Below are 17,893 nucleotides of genomic sequence, written 5' to 3'. Positions count from 1 at the left end.
AATTTCATGACGAGATAGTAGATTGTATTATGATCCTTTTGCTATGTTTTGCTGAAAAGCAACCATTATGGTCTTTTTGCTAATTTGCACATGCAAGATAGTATTATGCTTCTTTAGCAATGTCTTATTGGCGAGACAGTATTATCACACTTTAGCTATGTTTCATAGCAAGATATCATTTTCATGTTTATGGTATTTTTATAGTGTCAAGATAATATAATCATCTTCTCTTAGCCACGTCTTACTAGCATGATATATCATAATCATCCTTAAGCTATGTCTTACTGGCAAGATATCATTATCATCCATAAACCATGTCTTACTGGCAAGAAATCATTATCATCTTTTGGCACTGTCTTACATGCAAGATATCATTATTATCCATAAGCCTTTTCTTACTGGCAAGAAATCATTATCATCTTTTGACAATGCCTAACTGGCAAGATATCATTATCATCCTTTAGCCATGTCTTACTGGCAATAAATAATTATAATCTTTTAACATTGTCTTACTGACAAGATATAATTATCATCATTTAGCAATGTCTTACTGGCAATAAATCATCTTTTGACATTGTCTAACTAGCAAGATATCATTAATATCCTTTAGCAATGACTTAGTGGCGAGATAGCATTATCATCATTCCCCCATGTTTTACTGGCAAGATAGCATTATCATCTTTCTCCAATGTCTTACTTGCTTGATCATATAATTACCCTTAAGCCATGTCTTAAAGGCAAGATATTAATATTATTCTTTAGCTATGTCTAAGTGACATCTTTAAGGGATGTTTTAATAGGCAGATAACAGTATCATCTTTTAGCCATGTTTTACTGGCAAGATCATATAATTACTCTTTAGACATGTCTGAATGGCGAGATAATATTATTATTATTTAGCAATGTCTTAATGACAAGATATCATTATCATCCTAAAGGGATGTCTCAATGGACAGATAGCATTATAATCCTTTAGAATTTTCCTATTGGCAAGATAGCATATTATCCTTTAGCTATGTCCTATTGGCAAGATAGCATTATCACCCTTTAGATATGTCCAACTGGCAAGATAGCATTTTCAACCTTTAGTTATATCTTACTTGCAAGATATCATTATCATTCTTTATCTATATATTAATGGAAAGATATCAGTATCATCCTTTAGCCATTTTTAGTGGCGAGATAACATTATCATTTATAGCAATGTCTAAATGGAAATATATCGTTATCATTCTTTATCCATGTCTTGGTTGCAAGATAGCATTATCATCGATGGCCTTGTCTCAATGGGAAGATATAATTACATCCTTTAGCAATGTCTTAATAGAAAATTATCATTATCATCCTTAAACAATGTCTGAGTTGCAAGATAACACTTTCATCCTATAGCAATGTCTGAATGAAAAGATACCATTACCATCCTTATCCATGTCTTACTGGAAATATATCATTATCATCATTTAGCCATGTTTTAGTGGCAAGATCATATTATTACTCTTTAAACATGAGTCAATGGTGAGATAGTATTATCATCCTTAAGCCAATTGTCTTAATGGCAAGATAGCATATTCATCCTTAGCCATGTTTTATTGGCAAGATATCATCATCATCATCCGTAAGCTGTGTCTTACTGGCAAGATAGTATTATCATCATTAGCCATGTTTTATTGGCAAGATATCATCATCCGTAAGCTGTGTCTTACTGGCAAGATAGTATTATCATCCTTCAGCTGTGTCTTAACAGGAATAAATCATTATCATCCTTTAGCCATGTCTTACTGGCGAGATATCATCATCATCCTTTAGCCATGCCTTATTTGCGAGATAGCATTAACATCATTTAGCTATGTCTTAGTTGCCATGTATTTCTGACTACTTGTCAGCCACTGTATTAAATAATGTCTTTTTGTCAACGGGGTTCAATCAGCACATAGACAGGTCAATCAGGACATTGACATTGTATCATACCCATATGAATGCACATTTACATAAAAGAGAAAGAACACCAGTAGTTTTTATACTTAACTTTATATCTATTTTATTTGAATTTTCAACAATGGTTACTTTCTCTAGCATCTATGATATCATACAAAATATGGCTGACATTTGACACATCACATTCACAACACGTAGACCACTCATACCAAATTCTGTATTACACAATATGAACACATTTCACCAGGCATATTGCTACACTGTTGTATTTGAAATCTAACTACAATAAAGAGATTGGACAGTGTTGCAACTATCTTATTTTTATGAAGCATGTAACAAACAGTGACTTTTCCAATGTATGTGCTCTACAAGAAAACATTAAACAACGTACAGCGGCAAAGTTGGCAATGTATTGGCATCTCAAAACAACAATAATCACAACAGTTACATGGCGTGAAATAATATAATACCGATCACACAAATCTTGGAGATTTAATTTGCACAGATATTTTTATTGGGAAAAAATATGAACTAACTTCAAAGACATTGACATATATAAAGTTTGTATATGTAGCAGTGGTAAGCTAAGTGCATGTCAACACATTTGAATAAAACAAAAAACACACATAGTGGATTTCAGACCATCACAGTTCTTTGCTGTCAATTATGCTGTTAGTTTGGCCTCGTTTAAGGTATGCTTTAAATAATCAAAGCAATTAGTGTAAATGTTTTATTAACAAAACCCTTTGTTCATCATTAACATTCTCTAACAAACAATACAATAAAATAGAATCATTTAATGTAATTATTACAATTATTATCTTTGTCTTGGAAATAGTATTTTAACTTGTCATCAAAATTAACATCATGTTTAAGAAATAAGGATGTATCAATTGTGTTTAAAGACATGCAAGTTCATCATACACTAAAAATATTTACAATGAAGTAAAAAAAACTTCTAAATTAGTAAAATAAGCACCGTACTGTGCAACAACAATTGTATGCGTAACATGGACAGCTTGCGTAACAAGAAATGTACAAGAAAGGAAGTTTTATTCTATAAAATGTACAGGTAAGTTACAGGGCTGTGAATTAAATGTAAGGGGAAAACCATATTTTATGTAACACTAGCTTGCAATGAACTGTGTACTTGATGCTGAAAATGTTATCAGTTAATAAGTAGGATATTGATAGGCAGGTCATCTTGAAATAATGTATCTTTTTATTTGCCAATATCATTCTCAACATAATGAAAATATGCCTTTTTTAATTTAATCAAAACAAACTTTTAAAGATTTTATTCCTAAAGTGACTTTAAAATGTCATTTAAAATGTAAGAACTCAAAAAGAAACTGTTTCAAAATGGTTATGAACCTGATGAATAAAAGTATACATCTATCGCCATTTTGACACTTTTTACAAAGTTTTTACATAGAAGGACATACAAGGCAGTCTAAGCAGACTTAACATAAGCAAATGATATAACAAAGGATGTGAAACAATTAAAGCTACTAAAACAAGTGCTTTATCAAAATACTGATCAGAAAAGATGTCTAACAACTTAAACACTCACAGGCATTCAAACATAAATCCGTTAATAGAAATAAAATACAAATAAAATATGACCTCTCACTAAAACACATCTTCATTTTGTGAATATGAGATATTGATACACAACAACAAAATTACTCAATTCACACGCTTTGGAGATTCTACATATAAACGTTGTGACAACTACACCAACTATGTCTTCCCATTTTGACTAGAGCTGCATTTCCACATTGGAAGAAGCACCTACATGAAGTGAATGAACACAAAAATTGCAATGTGGAATTTCAAACAACATCAGTAAAAATTATCCCATCTACAAGTAATCTGTTCTAAAATTTAAACTATTTACTTTTAACATTATGTACCATCTACATTTGGTTTGCTTAAATTATTCATTAAACTCTTTTGAAAAAAAGAACACACTTTTTAACTGAACATGCTTTTTTTAAAATTATTGTATGAAATATGTGACACAAATACAAGTTTATACAGTGCTAGAAACAATGATCATTTTAAACCATGCCAGGTGATTAAGACAAAAGTATTTGTTGTATACTGTATATGTGTTTGATGACCAATATCAGAATTGATTTAAGTATTATTTAAGTATTATTTTTCCAATAATATGTTCTAAGTACGCAATAATCTGCGTATATGCCAGTAATCTTTAAGAAAGAATGGATTCCCAAAACAAATTTAACTATCATTCCTTAAAGAAAAACTTAAACCTATATTTACCAATATTTGTACTAGATACGAATAAATATATGAAAATTATAATGGAATACTGAAATCATTACACTGGAAGTACAACATCACATATAGTTAGTACATAGAAGTCGTAAGTTTAAATCAATTCAATCAGATCTAATATCATTCAAACATAATAAATATATACATTAACATTCATCTGTATTTATAATGTGTGGCTTTTTAACATGAATACCAATGGATAATCTAATATACACAGCCATAGGCGTAGAATATCTTTCTAATCAGTTTACATGGATATTTATTTCAGACTGTGTAACATATTTTTCTAATGTATAATTCCAAGTGTATAAGAAACAATACAAAATGAAAGCAGCTTTGTTACATTTAGATTTGCGTAAGATCATAACAGATCTTGATAGTTTCTCTCAGATTCTAAATCATCCCCTGCAGAGAGGGGACATTTAGATTTGAGCGAATGACACCAGTTTCCAAGGTCTCTCGGGTACAGGTGCCCTCCAATTCCACATTAGTACCCACTGGCCATGCCCCACCCTCCAGCTCTTCAATTAACATAACAACCATCAAACCTCCATACCATCCCCTCATTGGATTTTCAAATTCTGCAATGATTTTCCTTCCAACTTCCAGCTGATAGTCTGATATCCATCTTTTCAAGCCTTCAATTTTCTGTTGGTGTCTCCATATTCTTGTTAATAAATATTAATGAGGATTTGATAGATAATCATAACATTTTGACTAGCTTAGCAATTAATACTTATTTTACTCCAACTATCATGTCAAAAAAATATCCATTTCCAGTAAATCAACATTTTTTCTTTACAGTGCAAAGTATTTACATCTAAGTCAAACATAATTGTAAGAAGACCTTCCTTTTCAATTCTTTCAACCGAGGTGGTGTAAGTCATAGTTCTGTGTAAGTACAATTTTTGAAAATATTAACATGACCTAAATATTTCAACAGATGATAAAATGTCGATCAGTTCTGTGATAAAATGTCGATCAGTTCTGTGTAAGTTAATTCTGTAAAGTTTCAAACATGTCCTAAAGTTTTCATGCGATGAAATAATGACCATCACGAGGCCTCAACCTTGGGCAGATTGGTTCCCATGAGGTGCATGCTGCGGATGTGGTGTTCCAGCGCGACCGGGGTCGGGAAGGATCTGCTACAGAGGTGACAGGAGGCTTTCCAGCCCCACCCCAGGGACATGTGGGGCGGGGAAATCATACCAGAGGATGAGTTTGAGTCCACACTTGATGGGGACGTCTTCTCGGATGACCTTGTCCCGGAAGAGCCGTTTGACTTCATGCTAAGGTCCAATTCTCCGGATTCAGCGTACTTGGGCTTGTTGACCTGCACCGGACTAGTTTCTGCCTTTTGTCGCTCTTCATTTGGAGGGGAGGTTAGCTCTCTCTTTTGGCTCATATAGTTTCCCATACCGTGAAGCATGCTTAGGTCCGACAGAGACTTTGGTGGCGTAGGCAGACCGTTCATGAATGGAGGAAATTGGAATGGATAGAAATCGGCCCTTGGTGGGAATCCGGGTGGCAGGTATGGGTTTTCTTTGTGAGCCAGCAAGAAAGGTGGTTCTATGGACATCCTTCTTCCGCGACGGCTAGGACTGTTGTTCCACATGTGAGTTCCCATGTGGACCTTCAGATTACCCTTGGTGGTGAAAGCCTTCCCGCAAACCGAACATTTGAAGGGCTTGTCACCTGTGTGAGTCCTAATGTGGATTTGGAGTGCACTTGCACTCGAGAAACCTTTCTGACATACTAAACATTGGTGCTTAACAGTTGGGGTTTTGCTTACAAATGGGGACTGACTGGAAAGATCAGGCGGGGAGGTGTATGCACATGCTGCAGACCGTTGCCCGGTGGTAGCAGTCGATGGGGATGTAGAAGAGCTTGGCATTTGTCGAACATTACTAGACAGCTTTGCATTTTCCTCAGAGTAGCTCATAGAACTGCTTGAGTTTTGTTCTTTTTCATTTTTAACCTGAGACTGCGATTCCATAGAGTCATTGTTCATATTTTTGTGAGATTCTAAACTGCCCGAGTCGTTACTATTACAATCATCGTCACTCTCATTGTCATTTTGATTTGGTGTACAACAATTGTTGTTATTGCTTTCACAATCACCGTTTTCAGATGACCCCTCGTTCAGTTTGTGGGTCAACAAGTGCTGCTTCATGTTACCTCGGGTGGTAAATGACCTGTCACAGAGGTCACATTTATACGGACGCTCCCTTGTGTGGGATCTGTAGTGAATATCAAGAGCGCTTTTGCACGCAAATGTTTTATAGCAAATGTTACAAGTAGTAGCCTTGCTATTGGCGTCGATAGCCTGTCCATCGATCGCACCCAGCAGGTAGTTGCTGCCAATGCCACCCTCCCCACCAAGTGAATTCTTGCGACTTTCCTCCGACCCTGTTTCTGACCTGGGCGACACGGCACCGTCGCCACTGTAGCTTGGAGCAAGTAAGAAAGGGGCGGCGTGGAATTGGGACAGAGGATTCCTTGCCATTGTGCTGTCAATCTGCCGCACTCGCTCCTCCAGGGCAGCCAACGATGTCGAGTAATTCTTGTAGCTTTCCTCTGCACTCGGGTTTGAGTCTTCATGGAGGTATTTTGGGCTGCTGGAGCGCAGGAAGTTGTGCTCAGAGACCAGTCTGCTACTGCTCTCCATCTTGCTGGCAGACAACACTAAGGGGAGCTTTCTGTCCTCCAATATGCCTCTGGAATCCTCGGGACTTGAATGGCCATCGCTTGTCTCCGCAATCTGAATGAAAATAGCAATATGCGTTATATCACTTGATGAAATTTACTATGCTGGAGATTAACATACAAGAGGGCCATGATGGCCCTGAATCGCTCACCTGACTAACCAAATACAATCCCAACCCAGATTTCAGCAAGATAAACATTCTGACCAAATTTCATAACGATTGGATGAAAACTGTGACCTCTATTGTCTATACAAGGTTTTTCTATTATTTGACCTAGTGACCTAGTTTTTGACCTAGTGAACTAGTTTTTGATCCCAGTTGACCCAAATACAATCCCAACCCAGATTTCAGCAAGATAAACATTCTGACCAAATTTCATAAAGATTGGATGAAAACTGTGACCTCTACTGTCTACACAAGGTTTTTCTATTATTTGACCTAGTTTTTGACCTAGTGACCTAGTTTTTGACCCCAGATGACCCAAATACAATCCCAACCCAGATTTCATCAAGATAAACACTCTGACCAAATTTCATAAAGATTGGATGAAAACTACGACCTCTATTGTCTACACAAGGTTTTTCTATTATTTGATCCATTATGTGACCTAGTTTTTGACCTTATGACCTAGTTTTTGACCCCAGATGACCCAAATACAATCCCAACCCAGATTTCATCAAGATAAACATTCTGACCAAATTTCATCAAGATTGGATGAAAACTGTGACCTCTACTGTCAACACAAACAACTTGTTGACAGACGCACGCACGCACAAACGCACGCACACACACACGCACGCACACACAATGGACCCCGGACATCACACGGTCACATAAGCTCACCATGTCACTTCGTGACAGGTGAGCTAATAAAATCATCAAAAACACAGTAAATTTTTTATTTTGCTTTTTTTTTTTGTTGTAGTTTTAAGGTTTATTGAATTAGGGAAAACATTCCTCTTTATGTGAATTATGTTGTTGGGCATTCTAGTAAACAAGGGAAAAAACAGTGATATAAGAGAAAAAAAAGAGAAAATGTAATGAGGAAAATGCAAGAATTACATCATTTCCATGTTTGATTACATTAAACATCCTGAATTAAAATAGGTAATGTTTATTTTTTAATTCCTGACAAAAAGTATTCCTAAATATATAACGCTTACCAGTCCCTCTTTTTCCGCCTCATCTGCTGCCATTTTATTTGCTTCGTCATCCATTTCATCCTGTAGTTCATCACTTGAATCATCATTGACTGATCCATTTCCATCATCTGTTAGAAACACAAGAAAAAATGGTCAATTAAATGAACATTAGCTTATGTTTCTTTAGCTTTGAAAAAGATGAAAACAATAGCATGTTCTTTTTTTCCCTAAAAACTGTGTTTCTGAATTATCCTGATAAATGATATTAAAAACAAGAGCACCGCCTTGCGGGTGCAGACCGCTCATCTATTTTCTTTTTAAAGGTGAAGGGACTCTCGTTTTCAATCACAAAGGAGGGAGGAGTGGAGTGAACAGGGGTGTATAGTGTGGGGTTGTGGACATTTATTACATAATCTTCCAAAAAAGCGAAAAAAAAAAAAAAAAAAAAAAAATCGGGGGGGGGGGGGGGGGGGGGGGGGGGGGGGTTTGGGTGCGATGGTTGGACGTTATTTCAAACATAACCGTTTTTAAAAAAACATGGGGGGGGGGGGTATAGTGTGAGGGTGTGGTGATAATTTGTGAGATGATCTTAAAAAAAAATAAAAAAAAAAAAAAAAAAAATTGGTGGGGGGGGGTGGGGTGGGGGGGGTGGGGTGGGGGTATAGTGTGAGGGTGTGGTGGTCATTTGTGAGATGATCTTAAAAAAAAAAATATAATAAAATAAAAAAAAATTAGGGGGGGGGGGAAGGGGGGGAGGGGGGGGGAGGGGGGGAGGGGGGGGGGGAGGGCACGGGGGATGGTTTGGGTGAAGTCTATTGTGGTATGTCAGGTAAGAGTAGTTTCATCAAAGTATCAATCAAATCTAATCATAAATAAAGAAGTTATGGCAATTTTAGCAAAATTTTATAATTTGACCTTGAGAGTCAAGGTCATTCAAAGGTCAAAGTAAAATTCAAGTTGCCAGGTACAGTAACCTCATGATAGCATGTAAGTATTTGAAGTTTGAAAGCAATAGCCTTGATACTTCGAGTGGATCGAAACACAAAATTTAACCATATATTAAAAGTTACTAAGTCAAAAAAGGGCCATAATTCCGTAACAATGACAACCAGAGTTATGCAACTTGTCCTTTTACTGTACCCTTATGATAGTTTGTGAGTGTTCCAAGTATGAAAGCAATATCTATGATACTTTAGGGGTAAAGTGGACCAAAACATAAATCTTAACCAAATTTTCAATTTTCTAAGTATAAAGGGCACATAATTCCGTCCAAATGCCAGTCAGAGTTACATAACTTTGCCTGCACCGTCCCCTTATGATAGTTCATAAATCTTGCAAGTATGAAAGCAATAGCTTTGATACTGTAGGAATAAAGTGGACCTAAACACAAAACTTAATCAAATTTTCAATTTTCTAAGTATAAAAAGGGCACATAATTCTGTCAAAATGCCAGTCAGAGTTACATTACTTTGCCTGCACAGTCCCCTTATGATAGTTAGTAAGTGTTGCAAGTATGAAAGCAATAGCTTTGATGCTTAAGGAATAAAATGGACCTAAACACAAAACTTAACCAAAATTGTCAATTTTCTAAGTACAAAAAGGGCACATAATTCTGTCAAAATGCATGCCAGAGTTATCTAACTTTGCCTGCCCAGTCCCCTCATGATAGTAAGTAAGTGTACCAAGTTTGAATGCAATAGCATTGATACTTACTGAGAAAAGTGGAACTAAACGCAAAACTTAACCAAAATTTTCAATTTTTTAAGTATAAAAAGGGCACATAATTCTGTCAAAATGCACGCCAGAGTTATCTAACTTTGCCTGCCCAGTCCCCTCATGATAGTAAGTAAGTGTACCAAGTTTGAATGCAATAGCATTGATACTTTCTGAGAAAAGTGGACCTAAACGCAAAACTTAACCGGACGCCGACGCCAACGCCAACGCCAACGCCGACGCCAAGGTGATGACAATAGCTCATAATTTTTTTTCAAAAAATAGATGAGCTAAAAACAACAGAAAAGAATTAAGCAAAATACACAACAATTGTCAAGTAGAAGAACAAATTGACAGGGAAATAAATAAGGAATGAAAGAAGGGACTCGACAGGGATTAAATTCTATGTATATCCAAATTACCAGCATACAAATATTATATTTACAAAGTAGAAGCGACTTTATTAAATGAACATTTTTACTTGAAAAATTTGCCTAATGCATGTATGTGATCTGTTCACCCAGATTCCCCTGTGCAGTCCCATCAGGCTTATTTTGGCAATACACTTTCTGCTTTAACTGAATTTTTCTAAGAGGAAACGTACTTTAAAAAAAAACACCCCTACAAGCAGAAAGTGTCATCCCTGATTATCCTTTGCAGACTGCACAGGCTGATATGGTATGGCGCTAAACGCACATGCATTAAGCCCAGTTTTCCCAGAATGCAAGTCATATAGTTATGAGCTCACCGTTTGCACTGCTAATGGAGGTATTGAGATTCTTCTCATCTCGCTCCAGTCTGGGCTTCTTGCTCAGATCCAGCTCTCTAACCTCCTCCTCGTGGAACATGCGTTTCATGTTAAACATCCCACCACCCCCAGACCCCGCCATGTGGTCCTCGAAACTTGGCCGCGACGCAAACATCCCAAGGTGGCTCAAGCCGGGTATAGGCGGCAGCCCGGACATGCCAGTGTGGCTGCGGATATGTTGCTGGAGCACGAGCAGGTTGGTGAACTGCTTGTGACACACGGGACACTGGTGCATCATGCGCAGGGGTGGCTTGGCACGGTGCACTCCCATGTGGGTCTTCAGGTTTCCCTTTGTAGTGAAGGAGCGGCCGCAGATCTTACACTTGAATGGACGTTCGCCGGTGTGGATTCGGTAGTGCATCTGGAGCGCGCTTTTGCAACTCAGCACGCGGTGGCAGATCACGCATTGGTTCGGGTCAGTCAGCTTGTGCTCGATGTTATCCACCAGCTGCTGAAGTTTGCTCGTCTCGGACTTGTCGATCTCCATGAATTGCTCAAGGTTGTCGTCGTTGTCAAGAATGTTTGACGGGAGGATAGTGTTCCGGAACGGGTCTCCATTGGCCATGGAGACGGAGGTAATGACGGGCGCGCGATGTTGAGGGAATGGAGGCTGTGATGGCAAGGGGGACATAACTGGGTAACTGCTCATCAGTGGAACATTAGACATGGACATCACTGGGCTCGGGCGACTTAGGTGCAGTGAAGCTGCGACTGACTGCAGCACTCTGTGATGTTCACGCTCATTTTCCTCAGCCGATCTTTGATGCTTAGCAGCTTCATGTGATGATCGAGATGGACTGATTTCCTTGGGCCTGTGGTCCTTTTGGTAGTGCCTTTGTTCATGCCTATTACTTTGTTCATGCCTATCACTTTGTTCATGCCTGTTGTTTCGTTCATGCCTATCGCCTCTATCCTGCCTGTCACTTCTCTCAGCCCTTTCAGTCTTTGGGCTCGGGCTTGGCTCTGACTGGCGCCTGTCCTCCATGTGCAATGGCTTGTGAAGCATTGACTGGCTGGGTACCGGTGGCCTGCTTGCAAGATGGGGCGGCGGAAACATAAAACCGTTTAGGAATCCAGGCATCATGAAGGCCGGGTTGGCGAAGGGTGTTAGCGCTGCGGCTGGAAATGGGGACCCCATCATTGGCAGGGGGGACTTGTCGAGATGCTCCGGGACAGGGTTTGGGTTCATCTCAATGTTCGGGAACTCGGCCTTGTGTCGCTGGAAGTGCACCTTGAGGTTGCCCCGAGTTGAGAAGCGGCCACCACAGATGTTACATTGGAAAGGCTTCTCACCTGAAGAGAGACAAAGTGGGACTTGTAAATAAAATAGAAGGCAATTATTGGCCAAGATAAACTGTTCAACCCTTTACCATTCATTAACACACTTTGAAACAATTGTAGTTTATTATGAAATCGTATTTAATTACAGATTCAAGTTTTAAAGGCTTCATTTCCAACCCTAAGATACTGATGGGCATCAAACAGCATAAAACCTGAACACACTGCTAGTTACTCGCAGTCTGTTCCAGTTTAATGCTGTTTGCATTTTAACATAGCTTCTGAGTGGGAATGGGTTTAAGCATTGTCAGGATTAAAATATCAGAGAATAAGTCCGTCTGTTCTCTTTCTCCTTTAAGCATCTTGAAATCTCCTGTCAAGTGTGTGATTCAACATTATGTCAAGATGGCATCAACAGTGACAATGTTGAATATATTTCACAAAATGGTCATAAAAATAATTATCAGCTTGAAAGACAGCCTTGACCCATTAATTCCTGAACTATACATATGTGATAAATAGAAACATTTTGAGTCTGTTTACCAAATCAAGACATAAATATGACACCCAATTTCTCTGAACATGATCCAAATCATTATATTTTATACCAGGGCTAGAAACTTGCATGGTTTCGGGATTAAGAGCAAAATGGTCATGCCCAATATATGGTCATACATCAAGGAGCAATAATCACTGGCTGTGCCAAACGGCCTGATAAAAATGATGAATACCCATAAAAACTGGTATAATTTCATAGAGCAGATAATAAATATCATATCCACTAAGCCCCCAATTAGCTTGGAAGACCTTGCAGAACCCAAGGCTCAGAATGTTTTCCCTGATTGTATCTCACTGAGTGTGCTTCAGTTTACAGTTCTATGGCTTCAAAAGTGCATTTCTCCTCAAGCTTTGAACTTGTTTTACTACTAATGCCCTTGTTAAACCTACTGGTAATCAGTTAAAAATCATTGACATTTACACAAGTTATGTCGGAGGAAAACTGAACAAGGATATCCATAAAAGAAGTATTAGAAAATTAATTAATTATTGTAAATTTTTCTTGTTACTTAAAGTTCTCTTACTATTGAATATCTACTTTATTTTTAATATGAAATTTCATGGTTTGCAAAATGAAAATACTCAATGGAACTGTTGTTATCACAATATTTGCAGATAACTGTAACAACAATTCCAGAGGAATTTTAGCTATATACATCTATGGGTTGTGTCCCTTTGAACACCATGGCATATTACAATCTGGAAGATATAACATTGCAAAGGATACATTGTTTTAAAAGCATGTTTACCCACCTAGAAGCTAGAATGAGCATGATTTATTATTGTATATTTATTCACTTGCACTCAGACAAAAAAACTCAGTTTGAAACAACAATGGCAACACAAGTTTCCTTACAAGATAGTGTGATAACTTCATGAAAGAAATTGCTGAGATTTCAAAGAAAAAAATAATCTCTGAAATAGCCCTTAAACTAGTCTTATCTGGTGTTAGTCTGTCTGATATGTGCATTTTTTTCTTCATAACAAGATAATTGTATATCAAGCCTTGATGAAAATAATATCTGATTGTCAGAAAGTAGAGATATTAAACTGCGCTTATCATTGAGACAGGAGACGTATTGTACGTAGATTGTATACTGCGTGCTATCCTCAACATAATTATTATAGCCAGCTCCACATACCAATTATACAGTTGTTTATGAAGGGATTTTCTGAATGACAAAGAGCAAAAGGGATCTGCTAAACTATTATAAATGTTCACCAGCTAACTACCTGTACATGTTATCTTATTTTTAAGATATTTATTTATTTTTATCATTTTTTCAAACAATATTAGCATGAGAAATTTAGGCCATTAAATTCAGTTGACAACCTTGGCATTTTTTTTTTTATTTCAATACATGTTTTCATACAGTCTACAGGATATTCTTTTATTTTTGAATTTAACTCACACTGTTATGATATTAGTTTTGCCTTTTCTTTTTCATGGAAAATTCCCTATTTAATTTAACATGAATGTTATGTTGATCACTCTTGAGTTCGTATTAATTTTGCTTATGTTAAAAAAATTGTTTGTATCTTGAGGTCATAACAATTTTGCCTATGTTAACAGTACACAGAGCGAATGATGATACGTGTTTCTATGATACATACTTGTCCATGCTCCAGGGTGGGGGAGGTCAGAGAAGCTGGGTCCCCACCCCAGGGGCAAGCTGCCCAGCATAAAAGCTTCATGGAGTGGGCCCCCATCTTAAATAGAGAACATAAAAACTTAGTCCACAAACATCCAGCCAAACAGAAAAACATCATCATCTTCATTTGATAACATATTGGAGCTTAGTTTTAATGAAGCAAAGTAAACCTGTACTTTTAATTTTTGCTTATTGTATGCATTATAATGGGACCATTATTTAAATTAGCACTCTATGCTTGTAATTTATGTTTGTACACAGGCATTCTCGTTGCATTAAATGGAAAAATAAATTGTTCATCATTTCAGAAGAAAACTTATATCTAACCTTAGACAATTTTCTGTGCTGTTATTGTTATGAATACTTCATAATGTGAAGTCACCTTCAGCACAACAGTGTTTCTTTTTTCATTGCCCAAGGCGTCTTGCCTCAAAAGCCAACAATAGCTATCAATTCCAGCAATACGACTGGCATATAAAGACATTTCAAATATGCCAGTTCCTGGGGAGGGAGTTTAGTTTTTTATCAGAAGCAATAAATCAATTTTCTATGAGCACTTGGGTTATCTTATAATTCAGTAGGTGAGCCCTTCATAAAGCAGCATGGTGTATGTCTCTAATTGACAGGCACCCAGTTAATTGTTGAAACCAAGACTCCCACCCACAATATTGGCTGAGAAAGAAACTTTGACATGCTAGTAGCATTGGATTCAAATGAACACAATCACCAATAGTTCCATATTAGATTGGGCTACTTGATCCAGAAATTATTATTTGTGACACAAAATTAATATGCCAAATATGAATAGTGAGGTAAATGTTAGTTTGGAATAGTTCATAATTATACATGAATAGTTTTGTTTTGCAACTGACCTTTTATTTAAATTATATGTTTTTGTAATATTGCACATTTTTTCAAAAGAGGTATATAACTAAATTCCTCCAGCCTTTCATTAAATCGTCATCATTATTTTCATAATTTTCATCGCCAGTCACCATCATCGCCACCACTCCAACCAAATTCATCTATCCTAAAATAAAACACTTTCAAAATTTGGGCAACCAATTCAATCTACACAGTAAATGTTATTGACAGGGGCATCAGCCCAATTTGATGCACAGTTGTCCAGGGCAATAACTGCATGCAGTTAAACTGCCAGCAAGCCCCTGGTGTGGCCTTGAACCCTGGCTGATGAGCCAACTTGCTGGGCTCTAAGGTAGACACAGATAGTGTCAGCAGCAGCACCCTCTGATCTACCAAATGATTTATATCCAATATAAGAGCTGATATGTGCAGCATTGACAGCCATTCAGACTCCACTTCCATAGCTTTGAACATGATTGTGTACTGTTTTATTCCTTCAAACTTAAGTTGTATTATTTGTTTACGTGTATGTATGTTTTCAGCCATGTAACTATAACTTTAACTTCATTAATAAGCGACCAGAATGATTTCCTTTGGATAATAATTCCTTTTTTGTGGAAAAAAACTTTGTAACAAAAATTAAATCAAGAACTTTGATACAACATAAAACCAGATTAAGAAAGATTGTTTACAACATTTGAAACCGGTAATTGCTTAACAGTGAAAGAAAATAGAGGCAACAGTGTGTGAAATGTTTATTGTTATTTATTTACTGAAAAAGACACAAAGTTGGTAAGTAAAACTGCTACAAATGAACAAACTCTGACAGCTGGTTATCATGCATCAATTGTACACATTGTCATAGCAACATGGGATTTTAATTAGTTTCTATAATTTCAACACACAAACGCTGTTTGCTTTCAATTCAAAATTCTCGTTTCCTAGACTTCAAGTAAAGATGGCTTACTATTAAAATATTTAATTATGTTTGACAGGTCATGGCCTAATGTCAACTTTAGTGTGAAAACATAAAAACATTTCGTCAAAAGACAATTATGTAATTTATATAGAAAGGTGTCACTAGAGATGCAATTAGATTTCTGCTTGATTTGGTTGTGACCATTAGCTTCAAACATAGTCTTTTACCATGTGTCTATACAAAGAGGAAAACAAGCTATAACGGGGAAAAAATACTGCCGATGACCGGTCTGTCATGTGTCAGTTTTATCATCAAGCAAAAATTGTATTACTGACACTGTTATGGCATTAAATTTAGTTTATACAAATTACTTTTCTAAAAACAGGAAGTCCCAAACCTGTGGGGCCCATCAAGTTATGTCATTTATCTGAAAATATGTTGCCCTGTTCATGCATTTCTCTGACCCCAAATCTCCCTTTTATAAGTCCTGTCAATTACCCAGGGTCCCCCTACACCCAGGTGTTATGGTCACTTAATTCTGGACTTTCAATTATAATGCCCATAGACACATTTTTAGATCATTTCTCAAGATAAACTCAAAAATATGTCCAGCTTAGGTTGAAAGGGCCTTGCATGTTTCAAATTTAATGAGCTCTATATTAGACCCAAAACTGAGAAAATTGACCAAAACCATTGAAAAGTGTTTGATTCAAGATGCTTATGCAATTGCCCCCAGGCATCGCTTCAGAAAAACACCATCCTTCAGAAAAAGTCCCCTTCCATAAAAGGATTTAATTTCATCTTTTAAAATTAATGGTTTTAGAAATATATCTAGCGCATTGCATTAATGACACGATACGTCAAGTTTGACACACAGACAATGCGACTTTCGGATGGAAAATGTCCACCTTTACAGGGTAAAGGTCACAAATTTCATTTTGATTACACTGCCCCACGGCAACATTTCTCATAAAATATAAAGTATACATGCAATTACAGAAAGCCGCAAACAAGGATAATGTGAGCAGCCAAAAAGAGGCTTTAAACTTATTTTAAATATATGTCTTTAATATACAAATGATAAGATACTCCTATAATAATTAATAACATCAAAGAAATCCTTTAATAGATCTTAGGTTTGATTTTTGACCAAAGACAGTTCATTAATGCTATCGTAACATAATTTTAAACTGCTATAAATTACACTAAAATCATTTTACAAATTAAAAGACTAGCAAAAGAACAATTTGCTTTCATCTAATCAATTTATTTGCCTGAAAATTGTGTAAAATTTGTAATACAAAATCCTTATCACCTGAAAATTGCTTTGAATTCCATAGAAATCTGATAGAGGATCGCTGAACCAGAACAATAATTCCATGGGTATCCGGCCATTCTCTTCTGGGAGTTGGGATTACATAGCTTGATGATAAGCCCGGGTTCCATTTCCCAATCCCCTCACTGGGTTATACAACAGGCAGATAAGGCCTGGTCATCACCATGTCTGGGGGGTCGGGATGGGGTCAATGTATGATCATGAACTAAGGTAAGGTGTAAGGGGGGAGGATGATCATGCAACAGCCTAAAGAGCAGATTGGTTAGACAGCTAAAATGGACTTGCATAAATTTTTCATTTTAAATTACTGGCCAAAAATAAAATCAATATTTAAAGTAACTCAAAATGTGTCTGTAAAGCACTGATGCCCAAACATTCTGCTTTTGTCCAAAAACTCTACTTGTGTCTGCAAAAAACTTAACCAAAAATTTTAGATTTGCAAGTTCACATGCTTGTTAATATGCTTGTAAAGTTTCAGCCCTCTTACAATAATAATTCTTGTAAATCAAATTATAAAAAGGGGCAACGACTCCGGTTAAGTAACAAATATCTGAAGCACAAAACTGAAGGTTGGCAAGTTCATATACTGGTTAATATGTTTGTCACAGCCCTGTAGCAGGGATACTTTTATAGTCTCACCCGTTTTCATCTTGTTGAAACGTGTGAGCCTCTTCAA

The 17,893-nt window shown here is 36.8% G+C and overlaps 1 protein-coding gene across 4 annotated transcripts in view; it reads right to left on the bottom strand.

Moving 5' to 3' along the window:
• Positions 1-2,011: 2,011 nt before the first annotated feature.
• Positions 2,012-17,893, bottom strand: part of LOC127834576 (sal-like protein 1) — an 81,068-nt gene continuing 65,186 nt past the window's right edge. For 3 of the 4 annotated variants that reach the window (XM_052360556.1, XM_052360559.1, XM_052360558.1), the window contains exons 5-8: positions 14,061-14,156; positions 10,551-11,903; positions 8,111-8,217; positions 2,012-7,000 (exon numbers count right to left, since the gene is read on the bottom strand). In XM_052360556.1, coding sequence (XP_052216516.1) covers positions 5,294-7,000; positions 8,111-8,217; positions 10,551-11,903; positions 14,061-14,156 — 3,263 coding nt within the window. In that variant the 3' untranslated portion in view covers positions 2,012-5,293. The remainder of the gene's footprint in view (positions 7,001-8,110; positions 8,218-10,550; positions 11,904-14,060; positions 14,157-17,893) is intronic. The other variant, XM_052360557.1, reaches the window with a different exon arrangement.

This window comes from Dreissena polymorpha, chromosome 6 (assembly GCF_020536995.1).
Source record: "Dreissena polymorpha isolate Duluth1 chromosome 6, UMN_Dpol_1.0, whole genome shotgun sequence".
NCBI classification, from domain to species: domain Eukaryota; kingdom Metazoa; phylum Mollusca; class Bivalvia; order Myida; family Dreissenidae; genus Dreissena; species Dreissena polymorpha.
This window is presented reverse-complemented; position numbering and strand designations above follow the sequence as displayed.